Source organism: Acipenser ruthenus, chromosome 8 (assembly GCF_902713425.1).
Source record: "Acipenser ruthenus chromosome 8, fAciRut3.2 maternal haplotype, whole genome shotgun sequence".
Classification (NCBI taxonomy): Eukaryota; Metazoa; Chordata; class Actinopteri; order Acipenseriformes; family Acipenseridae; genus Acipenser; species Acipenser ruthenus.
Genome location: NC_081196.1, coordinates 2,770,938 through 2,784,363, shown reverse-complemented (window position 1 = coordinate 2,784,363; position 13,426 = coordinate 2,770,938). Strand labels below are relative to the sequence as shown.

The window sequence follows — 13,426 nt, the reverse complement described above, 5'->3', positions numbered from 1 at the left end:
CCACCTTAATTATAAAATATCTGGCCTGAAAATGGTTTCCACTGGTAGCTTGGATTTCAATAGACAGATATTTTTACTGTAGTGCAAAGTTTTTTTTACTGAATGGAATAATGTTGATATTGTCTAAAGATTTCTTGAATTGGTAATGCTTTATTTCAATTGACAACTTCGGAAAGACTACTTGCTCAGAATCTTTCAGAGTCATTTTGAAAACTGACCTCACCTGCAATAGAAGTATTCATATGACAACCTTCAGTATATTCAGGGGTTTATTTGTGGTCGATCGCACCAGATCCCAGGTCCGGTATCTTTTTAAATTTGAGAATTAAAACAGTTTTCAAATGCAGCTACTGAAACCAACAATAAGACACGAAACTCTGATCCACTAAAGCATTTGAAGCATACGTGGGAGCTGCTGTAAATCAAGGTCAGGACAAATAGGTCTGGAAACAAAAATGCAATCCCTCTTCCTTAATGATCAGATCCAGTACCTTACTGTTTACAGATGAACCCCTGAATATATATAATATAGAATAATACATTGGCTGCACTGAATTTCAAGCAAATAAATTGCATTATTTTACATGGAATTCACAGTGTTACACTATACATTAGTGTGCAAATCAAATGTATTAGAACATCTCAATAGTTGTCATTTACATCCTTTATATACCTACCTGCATGAAAACCTCTGGGTGTGAGAATTTCAATCTCCTGTCAGTAATCAGTGATATAGAAACAATAGGCACTCATGTATGAAAATGTTAGACCACTTTGTGCTTTAATTAGGCATCTTAAACAACTTATAAAAGCAATGGGGTGTTCCAATAAATGTGCCCACTACTGTTTATGGACAGAGAACGTCCTATTGCATGGTTTAATTTAATGTATGGGTGAAGATGCAATGCTAAGTAATACCCATGTAATATACTTTAGTAAGACGCAGGGTCGCTGCATATCCTCTTGCTATTACAGTAACTCATGTATTCTTCACTCCTGTGCTGGTCTGTTGTTTCAGTCATCATACTTACCCAGCGAGTCCGAGGAGGAACATAACCTTTTTATTCTTTTGTCATTGCTTTCAGGCTTTGCTTTCTTTTCCTTTCAATTCATCTCTCGTCAGTCTCCTAACTCTGTGTTCTCTTTGCCATGGGTAGCTACACCTCGGCCCTCACCGCTGGTAAGGCTGCAGGCTTGACACTGCATGCTCATTGTGGTTCTTACTCTGTTCAATGCATGTGCCTTCAGGTGCCTTGTGTCTCTTCACATCTCTGTCTGCGGTGTACTGAGTGCATGCTGAAGCATTTCATTCATTATTATAATGTGTGTGTGTGTGTGTATCGCCTGTCCTGACACAAGCGAAACGCAGTAGAGTATGTGCAATTGATTTTACTGCACATGCAGTACAGGGGCAGGCAATGGAAGTAGATAGTGTTTGTTGTGGTCGATTTTCTGCTGATTTATTTATTTATTGGAACATTGTTTTTTTGCTCGAATTTCCCCTTTTTTCTATATTTTTTTTATTAAGGAATGATTTTTGAAAGAGTGCATTAATAACACCCTCTTAAGCTGAGGGGACATGAAGCCGCGTTGTGGCTTGGAACATGGTTTGGAGACTACGTTTCAGGCCACTGCACAAAGTTGCCTCAAACTAGTTCTCCAGGAACCAGGTTTCACGCCTGAAAAAGTGGCTTTGATTTCCCTCAGCTTTAAGTTCAACAGCGCTTTGAAAATGAGAATGAACTTGTAATCCACTCTTAAACAGTTGAAAGGGCTTTCGTAAACGGCACGTGTCAGTTAATGAGCCCTCAACATGCAGGTTCTGTACTGTATCAGGTGAAGGGGATTTGCAGTTGATTGTTCCTGTGATACAATTGGACGGAAATGCTACAAGTGTGTGATCTGCAGCAACTTTTGAAGAACATAATAAAATAAAATAAAAACTCCCTATTGAATTATTTGGTCTCATCCTGAACTAATCTGTTCTCGTAAATAGTGATTACTGGGCCAGTTAATTAAGGTCTGTAGCATTGAAAATGTGTCCCTATGTCTGCTAGATGGTGCTGTTGTGTTGCAGTTCTGTATGCGGTTCCCACATGCTGCTGCAGAAATCCATGTCTCGTAGCTGGTGTCTGCACAGTACATGCTGTAGGTGCTGCAGTGACCGGCCGGCAGTGTTTCAATGAAGCAGCAAACATTTTCTCCTTCTTTCTTTCTCTTTCTGTATTTTTTGCCTAACTGATGATGCGTTTGTGTTCCTAACGAGCCCCTTATCATATGCTTTCTTCCTTCATTTCTGACCAACAGGGAATCAGCCAGTAGACTTCAGGGCTTGCTGCAGGATTCTCAAAGCGTTTTACTCCAAAATTATACCACATTTTATGTCTCTTTTTTATAAATAAAGAAAAAAAAATATGCAATTCTGAAACTAATAGAAACCATGTATGATTACTTGCAAGCCCTGATGTGGTCAGTTGTATTGGGTGCATTGTACCCGTTTTAGAAAAATCTTGCTGATAAAGATTTGGCTTAAAGAGCTTTGAGAATCTAGCCCGTGGTGTATACTGATTTTTCTATGAAAAGAAGAGGACTTAAAATATTGTACTGTATCAGGTAACTGCGGTATCTTGGTGCAGTTTGTAATGTGGGTGACTCGCTCATGCTGTTAAAATGAATGTTTTACGTATATTTTTAAGATATCGAAGATTTCGACACGGTAGTACCGACTTCTGAGAAGCTCTGCCACCCGACCACCACCAGACCCAGAGTCACAGACAGACGGCCTCGCTCTCAGATCTTCACTTCTGTAAGCATCTCTGGGTCCTTCCCTTTCACAAGCCCTCACTACTGACTGCCTAGAGCAGGGCTGTGCAGCAGAGAGCTCTTGAGCCGTATAGAGATCACTGAGCTCCAAGGGGCGAAGGATCCCATTCAGCAGTGTTCAGGAGTTTGCATAGACTGCAAGCTAGACTTGGTATGAAGGAATACAGTTAAAACGCATCAAAGTGAATGTGAAGTACACTAAGTTTTTCTGTAACAACGTTTGTTTAAGTGATAGTATCCCTCATATAAGTGTCCCATAGTAAAAACATTGCAAAGTGTAATGAAGCATAGCGAAAACAAGGCAAAGAATAAGGTAAGCATTGTCAAGAATAGCAAGGTATGGTAAAGCATATTATTAAACATGGCAAACCAGGGTGCACTATGGGAAATACCTAGAACAGTATAACCATAGGAAAAGCATGGGGCAAAACTGCAAAAATACAGCGGTAAACTTATGACAGCATTAGCATGTAGACTCAATTAGAACTTAAAAGTGAACACACAAAGGAGACCAAATCCATTACAGAAAAAAAAAACCAAACGTCTTCCACAGCTCAAGGGCGAAAGCTTATTCCCACATTGTCATAGTATTGCTCTGAGGCACCACAAAGTCCCGTGATCCACCCTCAAGGTCACACAGCGTGTCTTGGCTGGGATTCACACCCAGTCTCTGCTGGCTGCCAGCCTGCTGTTGAAGCTGCCCCTCCCCTCTCCTCCCCTTCCTGCTCCTCCCCTCCCCTCTCTGGTATGTTTGGGTTGGAAGGTCTTGTGTTTGATCTCCTTCCAGGACTGCATGCCTGATCTGAGCAGGGGCTCCCTGTGCAGGAGGGTGTGATTCCTCATATACGGCTGCACAGACCCTACAGGGTCCACAGTGAGCTGGCAGCTGAGAAAAGAGATGTGCTGCCAGCCATGCAATGACATTAAGACCCCGCATGTGCACTGTATGCTCCTTTTCCTGCTGGCTTTAAGGTGACTGGAGGAGGGGATGGAATCAGATCCCTAGCCACACTGTTGATGCTGACTCGCTGGGAACCTTTAAGACACAACTTGACAGAGTTTTGAGATCAACCAGCTTCTAGGAACCGGACGAACATTGATGTGCCGAATGGCATCCTCTCGTTCGTAAATTATTCTTATGTTATCCATGCTGTAACAGGCTAGGTTTGGGAAGTAAGATTCAAGTTTAAAAGTCAAGTAGACAAATGTGTATTTGGTAAGACCTTGCCTCAGTATCTGTGTACCCTTCCTGTTCCTTTGTTTGCATGCAGTGTTCTTTTATTGTAATTCTAAAAAGCTGACTTTCTGTTTGCAGTCCTCGCTTTCCAGTTCAGATTTAGCAGATTCTCCACCTCCGGAAGAAGACAAGCATGAGAAGGACAGAGGGAGAGAAGGGCAGGATTCTCCCTCCCTGAAACGACACGAAGCAGGAAAGAGAGCCCCAAGGCCTATCCAGGTATTGCTACTAAGCTGGGATGCATTTCTTTTTACTTCCTTTAAAAGCCTTTGAGAATCAGGAACGGTGCTGTAGAGGCAGGGCTGGAGACTCAAGCCCTGGATTCAAACACCACATGGTCAGTTACGCTTTACAGAAATACTAACCTAGGATAAATATCACAGTTTTCTGGTTGAGTTAACTTTTCAATACTACTGGAGCAATTTTGAGTCACTTACATTATCTTTTCAATACTACTAGAGCGCTCTGCAGTGTTGAGTGGAGTTCTCTTTCCTATACTGCTAGAGCACTATGCAGTGTTGAGTGGAGTTCTCTTTCCTATACTGCTAGTGCTCTGCAGTGTTGAGTGGAGTTCTCTTTCCTATACTGCTAGAGCGTTATGCAGTGGTGAGTGGAGTTTATATCTAAAGGGTCGTATTCACAAAGCTTTAACTCATGAGTCATTTGAGCATCCCTGTTTCCTGAACAGCGAGTGTTTCTCAGGTACCGAACCTCACTGTTTATAATGCTCCGTCTCCAGGGAGCCGATCTGAAAGCCGGATTGCCCCCGAAGCCGGCAGCGCCAGTGCCAGCCCTGTCTTCCAGCGGAGGTGGTAACCAGTCAGCCCTGCACCCAGGGGGGGCGGCCACAGGACACAGACCCAATTCCCCTTCCCACGTAGGCCACGAAGCAAAGCCAAAGAACGACCGAGCCAGCCATAGCCAGCAACCCTTGGAGGAGCTGCGGTCACAGGTGATGGACCTGCGGACCATCATTGACCTCATGAAGAGCCAGCACAAGTGAGTACAGGGGCTTCAATTCAGAGACATCACAAGTGAGTACAGGGGCTTCAATTCAGAGCCATCACAAGTGAGTACAGGGGCTTCAATTCAGAGCCAGCTCAAGTGAGTACAGGGGCTTCAATTCAGAGCCATCACAAGTGAGTACAGGAGCTTCAATTCAGAGACATCACAAGTGAGTACAGGGGCTTCAATTCAGAGCCATCACAAGTGAGTACAGGGACTTCAATTCAGAGACATCACAAGTGAGTACAGGGGCTTCAATTCAGAGACATCACAAGTGAGTACAGGGGCTTCAATTCAGAGCCATCACAAGTGAGTACAGGGACTTCAATTCAGAGCCATCACAAGTGAGTACAGGGGCTTCAATTCAGAGCCATCACAAGTGAGTACAGGGACTTCAATTCAGAGACATCACAAGTGAGTACAGGGGCTTCAATTCAGAGCCATCACAAGTGAGTACAGGAGCTTCAATTCAGAGCCAGCACAAGTGAGTACAGGGGCTTCAATTCAGAGCCAGCACAAGTGAGTACAGGGGCTTCAATTCAGAGCCATCACAAGTGAGTACAGGGACTTCAATTCAGAGCACTCCAGTGAAAGAGTTTTTTACTGGCCCCATAATTAATTCAGAATGTTATTCATTTGCTTGGTTAATACCGGAACTGTTTATTTGAGTACATTCATGTGTTGCTTACTACACAGGGAGCAATGTGGAGTAAAATAGATTTTCCAGAGCTTCCAGTAATCTTAAAGTGTGCTTCTCACTGCATCACTAGAAGTAGACTGACTTGAAATCCATGGGATTTCTTGTAGCCCATTTCTTCCTTTCACTCACGAACTGCAAATTGCACAAAAAGAACTTGATATACAGTATCCCAGTTCTAAAGGTGAAACCAATATCCAAAATCTAAAAAAAGACATTGCGAAGAATACGAGTACTGCCAGCTTTGGTCTTGATAAAGGGAAATGGTTTTTAATTCTTTCTTTTTGCCTGTTTCCTAGGAAAGAGATTAGACAGTTAATAAATGAACTGGATGAAGAAAAGAAAATCCGTTTATCCTTACAGGTATGTGAGCGTCACTCCGGCACAGCAGACACTAAGAAATCCCAATTCGGAATGTTTTTTTTATTAGGCTAGCAGTGATTGGTGACAGTGTTCTGCAATGCAGCGATCCGGTTGGCTAGAAAGAAATCACTGCATATAATCCCTGCCAGGCCAGCTGGTTCAATAAAAGAATGGGTTGGTCCTGTCCTGAGTTCTCTGCTGTTCTTGAAGTATTCTCTAGGGTTAACATAAGAGAAGGGTACATTTCTTATAAGAACAGTGATACCAGCTGGAAGCAGACCTGGGGTCAATCACAATTGTAACTGGGCAATTCGTAATTGGAGTTGAACCTTGGCACACCTGCGGAAATTGTAATTGTAATTCTACCATGTAATTGATCGTTTGCAGTTCAATTACACATTTATTTGTCATTCGATCGTTATTTTTGTATTAGCAACTGCTTTTGGTGACCCCATTTGTTTGAAAAAAAAAAAAAGATTCTGTAGCATGTTTCAGTGTTTGTACCTGTAATCGTAATTGCAGTAATTGCAGTGCTGCTGTGATTGTAACTGTAATTGTGATAGAGCCCAGGTCTGGCTGTAAGATAACGCTGCTTCTTTTCTCTCCTTTTCAGATGGAAGTAGAACACATAAAGAAATTCCTTCATTCGAAATGAGCGCTCGAGCAGCAGAACCAGCGCTCGCTCACCTTACGAGTCTTGCAGTTCTGCCACAGCCAAATTTAGTTTTGTGACAAAAAAAAAAAACACAACAACTTTTTTTTGTAAACTTTCCCTTGTTGTCCTTTTTATATAAGAAAAAAAAAGATGAAATCTAATTTTTTTTAAATGCATGAGACGAACTGTAGCCGATGGGGAAGTTGCTGAGCGATGCCTCCTCTGTATGCCCAGCCCTCGCTCTCTAGCGGAGGGGTCATTGTGCACGGCTGGTGAATGAAATGACAGGCTGCTCTGCCCATCCTGGTACTATTTTGATTATATTTTTCATTTAAAAAAAAAATGTATTTCACAATATAAGTTTACAAGTTATATCATGTGCTTTACCACTTTTGTGGGGGAATATTTGTGCTTTTTTGTGGTTGCAAGTGATTCCTGTGCTCTGGGGTTTCATAGCGACGACGGCATTGGCTCCCGGGTCCCGGGTCCCAGTCTGGGTTCACATACATGGTTTGCCAGTGTGACATTGACACTTACTGTTCAAGTGTTGAGATTGTTTCAAAGTTGAAGGAGACCTGTGTGTTTTCTAACTTGGTTTGTTCTTTTGCAAAATATTCTCTATATACCTTTTTATATTTCAATGTTCTAAATACTATTATGTGTGGACATTTTTATTAAAAAGCAAAGATATGAACACATTTCTATAATGTTCAATACTGTATATTCAGTGCATGAATAATTCCTTACTGGGGTGTGTGAGCGAGTGCGTGCGTGTGTGTACTCTTTTATAGTGCTTGCTGGGTTAAAAAAAGACCCCACAAACACTGACAGTACCTACACTATGAGGACACCAGCCACGTCTCTGTAATGTTTAAGCAGATATTTTTTTATATAGAAATGCAGCAGTATTTCCTTTAGCCCCTGTAACTTTCATGATTGTAAAGCTAAAGAGGACGCCACACTGCTACAGAGATGATTTGTCCCCCACTTCCTGTAGACAGCCGACATGTCCATAAAAGAGATGCTGGGGATGGTTTGATGTGTTTATCCCCATGTCGTAGCCCATTAACCAACTGGAGTGGCCCTCCCAAAGTATTGAGCACCCTTTTAGACACAATCTCCAGTTTGCTGTCTGAACCACATAATTGCAGAGCGCTCCTGTTTGATTAAAAAAGCTTTTATGTAGGTAGTGCTGGTCCTTGTATTTACACTGGGAAACCAGAGTTCCAGACAGGAAGTAAGACAATTGCTATTGTGAAATGAATATTCCCAACAACACATAATACACAGGAGACAATGGTATTTATGTATTTGATTTATGCATTTTATGTTATGCACTAAAGTAGACGGTTTGAGACATGATATTTTGTTTACAAGAGTGTTATTAAAAGCTGTTAGACGTATCACGAGGCCCGATTCACTAAGCATTCATACCAGGGCTGCACCTGCACCAGGGCTTTGTTCAAATAGGAACACAAACAGGTGGGGTTGCAGAATTGAAACTAGCTCATTTTGGGGTTTAACCCAAGTTTAAAAGCCTCGGTATGCCAGCACAGCAGTAAAACTGTCACCGCCCCGGATGAGAGGAAAATACTCTTCCAGTCGGCTTTGGAAACACTCAGTGTGGAAGTCAATTGCCATTGATTGGTACTCAATTGTAAAGGTGAGGGAAGGACAGCCTTTCTTGTTTTAAAATCAACACGGTAGTGAATGGATATATTGAATAGCTGCCGATTTAAATACTTCTTAAAGACAACTCCGAGCATGAGCAGCGAGTTTGTGCACACCCCGACTATTCAGCTGATCTAAGTGGAGGCCGATCTAAATAATCCATTGAAAGAAAACTAGCATCAGCAAGACCAAGTCTCTTCTGGTGTATTTTTGTCTTCAAAAGTAATTCAGATGATCGCAGTGTTCCTAATTTAACATTGAAACGCAGTGGCAGTGTTTCATTGAATAGACCTCCCTGAGGAGGTCGCTGTTTGCCTTGATTTGTAATAGTCCAGGTTTGCTTTTCCCTTTTTAGAACTCAAATTCAGCTCTTTAGTAACCCTTGAGTACATTGTGCTCCACTGTGTGTAACGCGGGAGTGACTGCTTGTTTTGTGTGTGTTTGTTTGTTGTTTGTCCACTAGAGGTCTCCCCCCAGCAGTGTGCTGAAGAGGTTTGCCGCTGCGCTCCAGTACAGTAATTACATGGAAGCGATCGCATTGTGTCATCACCCTAAATCATTTTAAATGTCATAAGTCACTTCAGGAACATTATGGGCATCTGCTACCGTGTCCTGTTCAAGGTTCACACAGCATAGAGCTTACTTAACAGCGTCCTCTATAGGTTAAACATATACAGCTAACCCTGTGTCTCGTGATACAAGAGAAAATAACCTCCTTCCTCCCCCAAACTCTTATACCAGAGGAAGCTGGGTCAACTGTACATATTTACTAATCATAAATCATGCTTAAGAAAATACATTAAAAAAGCACACAGTAGATTAGCATCCTCACCAGGGTTTAAACACGTCTACCATAAACAATTCCTTTCTTGTATTACATGTGTAATCTGCTGCCCGAGCCTTGACTCGTACTGTGTATGCAGAGCACATTACACCAGTCTTGAGAAGCCTTCATTGGCTGCCTGTTTCGTTTTGGATTGACTAAGATCTTGTTGTTGACCTGTATAAGATCTTCATGGGCTAGCTCCTCAGACATGCTGTCTGAATACGATCCAACCTGTTCTCTACTGCAGGACTACTGACCATCCTGACGGCTCAGCTCAGAACTGTGGGAGGTGGGGAGTGCATTCAGGACTGTGAGAGGTGGGGAGGGCATTCAGGACTGTGAGAGGTGGGGAGCGCATTCAGAACTGTGAGAGGTGGGGAGGGCATTCAGGACTGGGAGAGGTGGGGAGGGCATTCAGGACTGTGGGAGGTGAGGAGGGCATTCAGGACTGTGGGAGGTGGGGAGGGCATTCAGGTACCGCGCTCCCAAACTATGGAATTCTCTGCCAAAACATGTCAGGGACTCTATTGGTGCCAATTTTAAAATCTACATTAAAACATGTAGGTTGTGAGGACCAACATCGTACTTGATTATCTTTTGGGTACAATATGGATCTGAACACGAAAAACACACAATGCTATAATTAATATTTTCTCAGTAAATGGTATGACAGTAACAAATTCTGAAACTACACTATACTTACAATATGTTAAAAGCCAAAAATGTAATGGTGTTGTATGTGTTCTATTTCATTCTTTTGATCTCTAGTTCTTTCAACAGGGGTAGGTATGTTAAGTTAAACAAAAACACTTTTCTAAAGCAGTATCTTGAAACCCTCAGGGTGGTTTCTACAAGATCCTCACTCCAAATAATCATTTCAGGAAGGAACAATTCGCCAAATAAAGTTACCAAAACAGAAAGAAAAAACCCAGACATTAATCTAGTGGCTTGCAGTTTTGCATTTTTACTAGTTTGAGAACTGTAATTTTTTTTGTTTCTTTGCCAACTTTCAAAATAAGATTGTGCCGATGACAATGATTTTTGTCTTATTTGCAGCTTGTGAGATTGCGAAGTGTCTTTAAACAAAATAAACACTGGCTAACGAATGACCTGATCCCATGAGGTCACAGTATCGATGAAGGGTTAATTACAGCGCACATTATTTTCAATAGCAGCCCCCACACATGGCGAGATCAGTTGCTAAGTGATTCGTTTTTTACATAGCAGTCGGCTGCAGTTTATTACCTTTATTGGTAATTAAGGGTTTGTAAATAAGTGTTCTCTGGAAGTTTATTATAAAAGATAAAAGCAAGAGGAATGGAAATGCAACAATTAAGAGCACAAACACAAGCAAGCAGTACCATGGCTGCCAAAGAACGACGGTGCAGTGTGTGCATGCAATCAGTTTAGTGAAGTAATAAATGAACTTCTCAGTACCTATTAGGCATCTGCTGCCTGGATCAGTCCACCGGCTTCACTTGCTTAACCTCTGCTATTTGCACCGGGAGTTCTCTCTTCTATTGACAAATACAAGGGCATGCCATTAAAATGACATAATGAAGCACTGCAATTAGCTGTTTGCATGGTTGAGCTGGGCTGGGGCTTTTAGCTGTAATAACCCCCCTCCCTCCCTCCCTCCTCTCCTCCACAGTCTCTGGAATTCAGTTCCCAGGGAGATCAGGGATGCAGATGCAGCCAGCAGCTTTTTAAATCTAATTCAGATCTGGCCTTTTAGACCAGTTCCATTAATATTACAGGACAAGGTCACCTACCAAGTAACAGGGCAAAGAGGGTCACCAGCCAGTCACCTTTGATGAGATCATCTCCAGAATCTGACCAGCATCCCCTTGTACTGTACAATGGGTCATCTCTCTGTGTCATTTTAAAAACTTTACAGCATAGGGACGGATTTCAGGATGTGGTAAAACTACGAAGGCTGTTCACCGGGTTCAATTCATTAAACGTGACCCATAGCAAAGGTAGGCAGGAGGATGCTACAGTATTTGAAACACTTGCCATTCCTGAATTAACACTCAATTATGAAATCTGTGCCTCTTGCATAAACAATCCCGGCATGTTTCCTCAAAGCTCGCTGCATGGTTTTTGAATATGTTACTGAGATGCAGTAAGCATGACTAATTGTTTGTGAAAGTTAAGCACTTTGCACAATTCAGCCTCATAGTGTACACGAGTCTATTGTACTGGAGGAGGATGAGATGCCTGAGACAGTTACTTTGTATGCACAATCATCCAACCCCTCGTCACTTACACTGTGCAGCTGTGGGGTTGAGACAATCCACAAGGTATTACTGTTTTAACTTGCCTTCTTCAGCATACATATATGCACTTGTATGAATGCAGATGTGTATTTTTCCATTAAATCTGCAATTTCCAGGACTATACAACTATGGCCAAACATTTTGCATCACCCTGTAGAGTTAACTAATTTTGCCTGCTGAATAATGTTGTGTTAACATATTAAATTAAAGAGCACTTTGTAGTTTTACAGATCCTTAACAAACAACATTAATTGTTACATTTTAAAATCTAACATGAAATACTGTACTACTAGTATGGCTTGGAGTAGACTTTAGCAATATAATTTTGTAGTTTCTTTGATTACATAATGTTACATAAATGACCTAAATTATATTCATATAGTTACAAAAAATATATATGTCTCAGTCCTAAAATTCTAGGTGATGCTAAACTTTTGGCCACAGCTATAGGATATTGACTAATTGGAAAGCCTTGGTTAATTTAACACACTCTGATAGGCATGAGCAAGTCAAAAAGAGCTTTCTAGTATAATGGGCATTATAACAGCTGTCAATCAGAGGAGAGTGAGGCACTCTGCAGGACGGAATGATGCTGAAATGACTCCCATTGGAGGTTCAGGAATACCCTGCACACCAAGCAACAGCACAGAGAAAGCCAGTACAAAGTCAGAAGAGTACACACCACACATCACAGGCATTAGGGAATCCGGCAAGAGCAATGTTTGACCAGCAGGAAGGGAGTGAACACACCAAAAGGAAATATTTGAGAATGCCACATGGACGAACTTAGACGAGCAATTAATATTCGCTAAACAGTCACTACAATCATCTGTTTTTTCGAAAAGGAAAAGCAATTGGTGGTTTCAGATACAGTTTCCCGCTCAACTCTGACCCGAAAGCATCACTGTAGCACGGAACCCTCGATGGTTCTATCCATCTCTGTCTTGGTTCTTGACAGAACCTTCTACTTATCAATATGTACAGTGTGAGTGATTCTAACAGAAGCAGATATGATTGGAATAGTTTCATTTGTTACAGTGGAAAGGGTTTGCTCTCTAACCGCAAGGCTATACCGTCTCCTTAATGAGAGAGACTGGATCTGTACATTTATTTCTACATGCACGTTTATATATTATAAATACCAAAAAAAGAGCTATAAAAAGATAAAAGGTTCACTTTTATGGTAATACTTTTAAACTACTTCAGTCTAAAGTGTACTTTGCTTATTTTCTTCTAAAAGAAATTAACAATAAAAAAACTTCATGTGGTAATTTATTTACATGATATGTATTCATATTTTTATTTTAAATGGGGGTAAAAAAACAAAAAGATATGTTATTATAGAGACGACAGCCACCATCACTGCATCAAAGGAGAACTGGGATCTAACAGGATACTTTTCAATCACTAGAAATACATATTGAACATGTAACTCGCTATGTTTGTAATAAATAACAATGAACATATTAAAGACACCCAGTGCAGAAGAGGATAAAACAGGACAGCTACACAGCTGCATAACTGGTACATTGTCAGAATGTGGTACGCGTACCAAGACTTGACCCATGGCACGCCAGAAAAAGGTAATGCTGCCAATGCTCTGACTAACTACTGCACAAATCAGTACGGACTGTTAAACTTTAAGAGCCATAGTCGTAACCCCTTTCAGATTGGCGTTGCCTTGTTTTCTGAACTAAAATAATTAGCACATGCCTGGGCAAGTGCAGTACACGGTGTACTACTTTTTAACGTGTACCACGAAATTACACCTGTAACAAGCCAAACTGCTATACTGCACCGTCCTACACTCAATGCAATGGGCTGCTGCAACGGCGCCAGTCTGGCACCTGTGAAACTTTTGGCACATTTG

At 41.5% G+C, this 13,426-nt stretch overlaps 1 protein-coding gene across 7 annotated transcripts in view; it reads left to right on the top strand.

Moving 5' to 3' along the window:
* The window catches only part of LOC117406442 (SH3 domain-containing kinase-binding protein 1-like), a 74,923-nt gene extending 67,445 nt beyond the window's left edge, over positions 1 to 7,478 (top strand). For all 7 annotated transcript variants that reach the window (XM_059028038.1, XM_059028037.1, XM_059028036.1 and 4 more), the window contains 5 exons: positions 2,697 to 2,806; positions 4,139 to 4,279; positions 4,800 to 5,059; positions 6,062 to 6,125; positions 6,739 to 7,478. In XM_059028038.1, the coding sequence (XP_058884021.1) occupies positions 2,697 to 2,806; positions 4,139 to 4,279; positions 4,800 to 5,059; positions 6,062 to 6,125; positions 6,739 to 6,780 (617 nt within the window). In that variant the 3' untranslated portion in view covers positions 6,781 to 7,478. The remainder of the gene's footprint in view (positions 1 to 2,696; positions 2,807 to 4,138; positions 4,280 to 4,799; positions 5,060 to 6,061; positions 6,126 to 6,738) is intronic.
* The last annotated feature ends 5,948 nt before the right edge of the window (positions 7,479 to 13,426 follow it).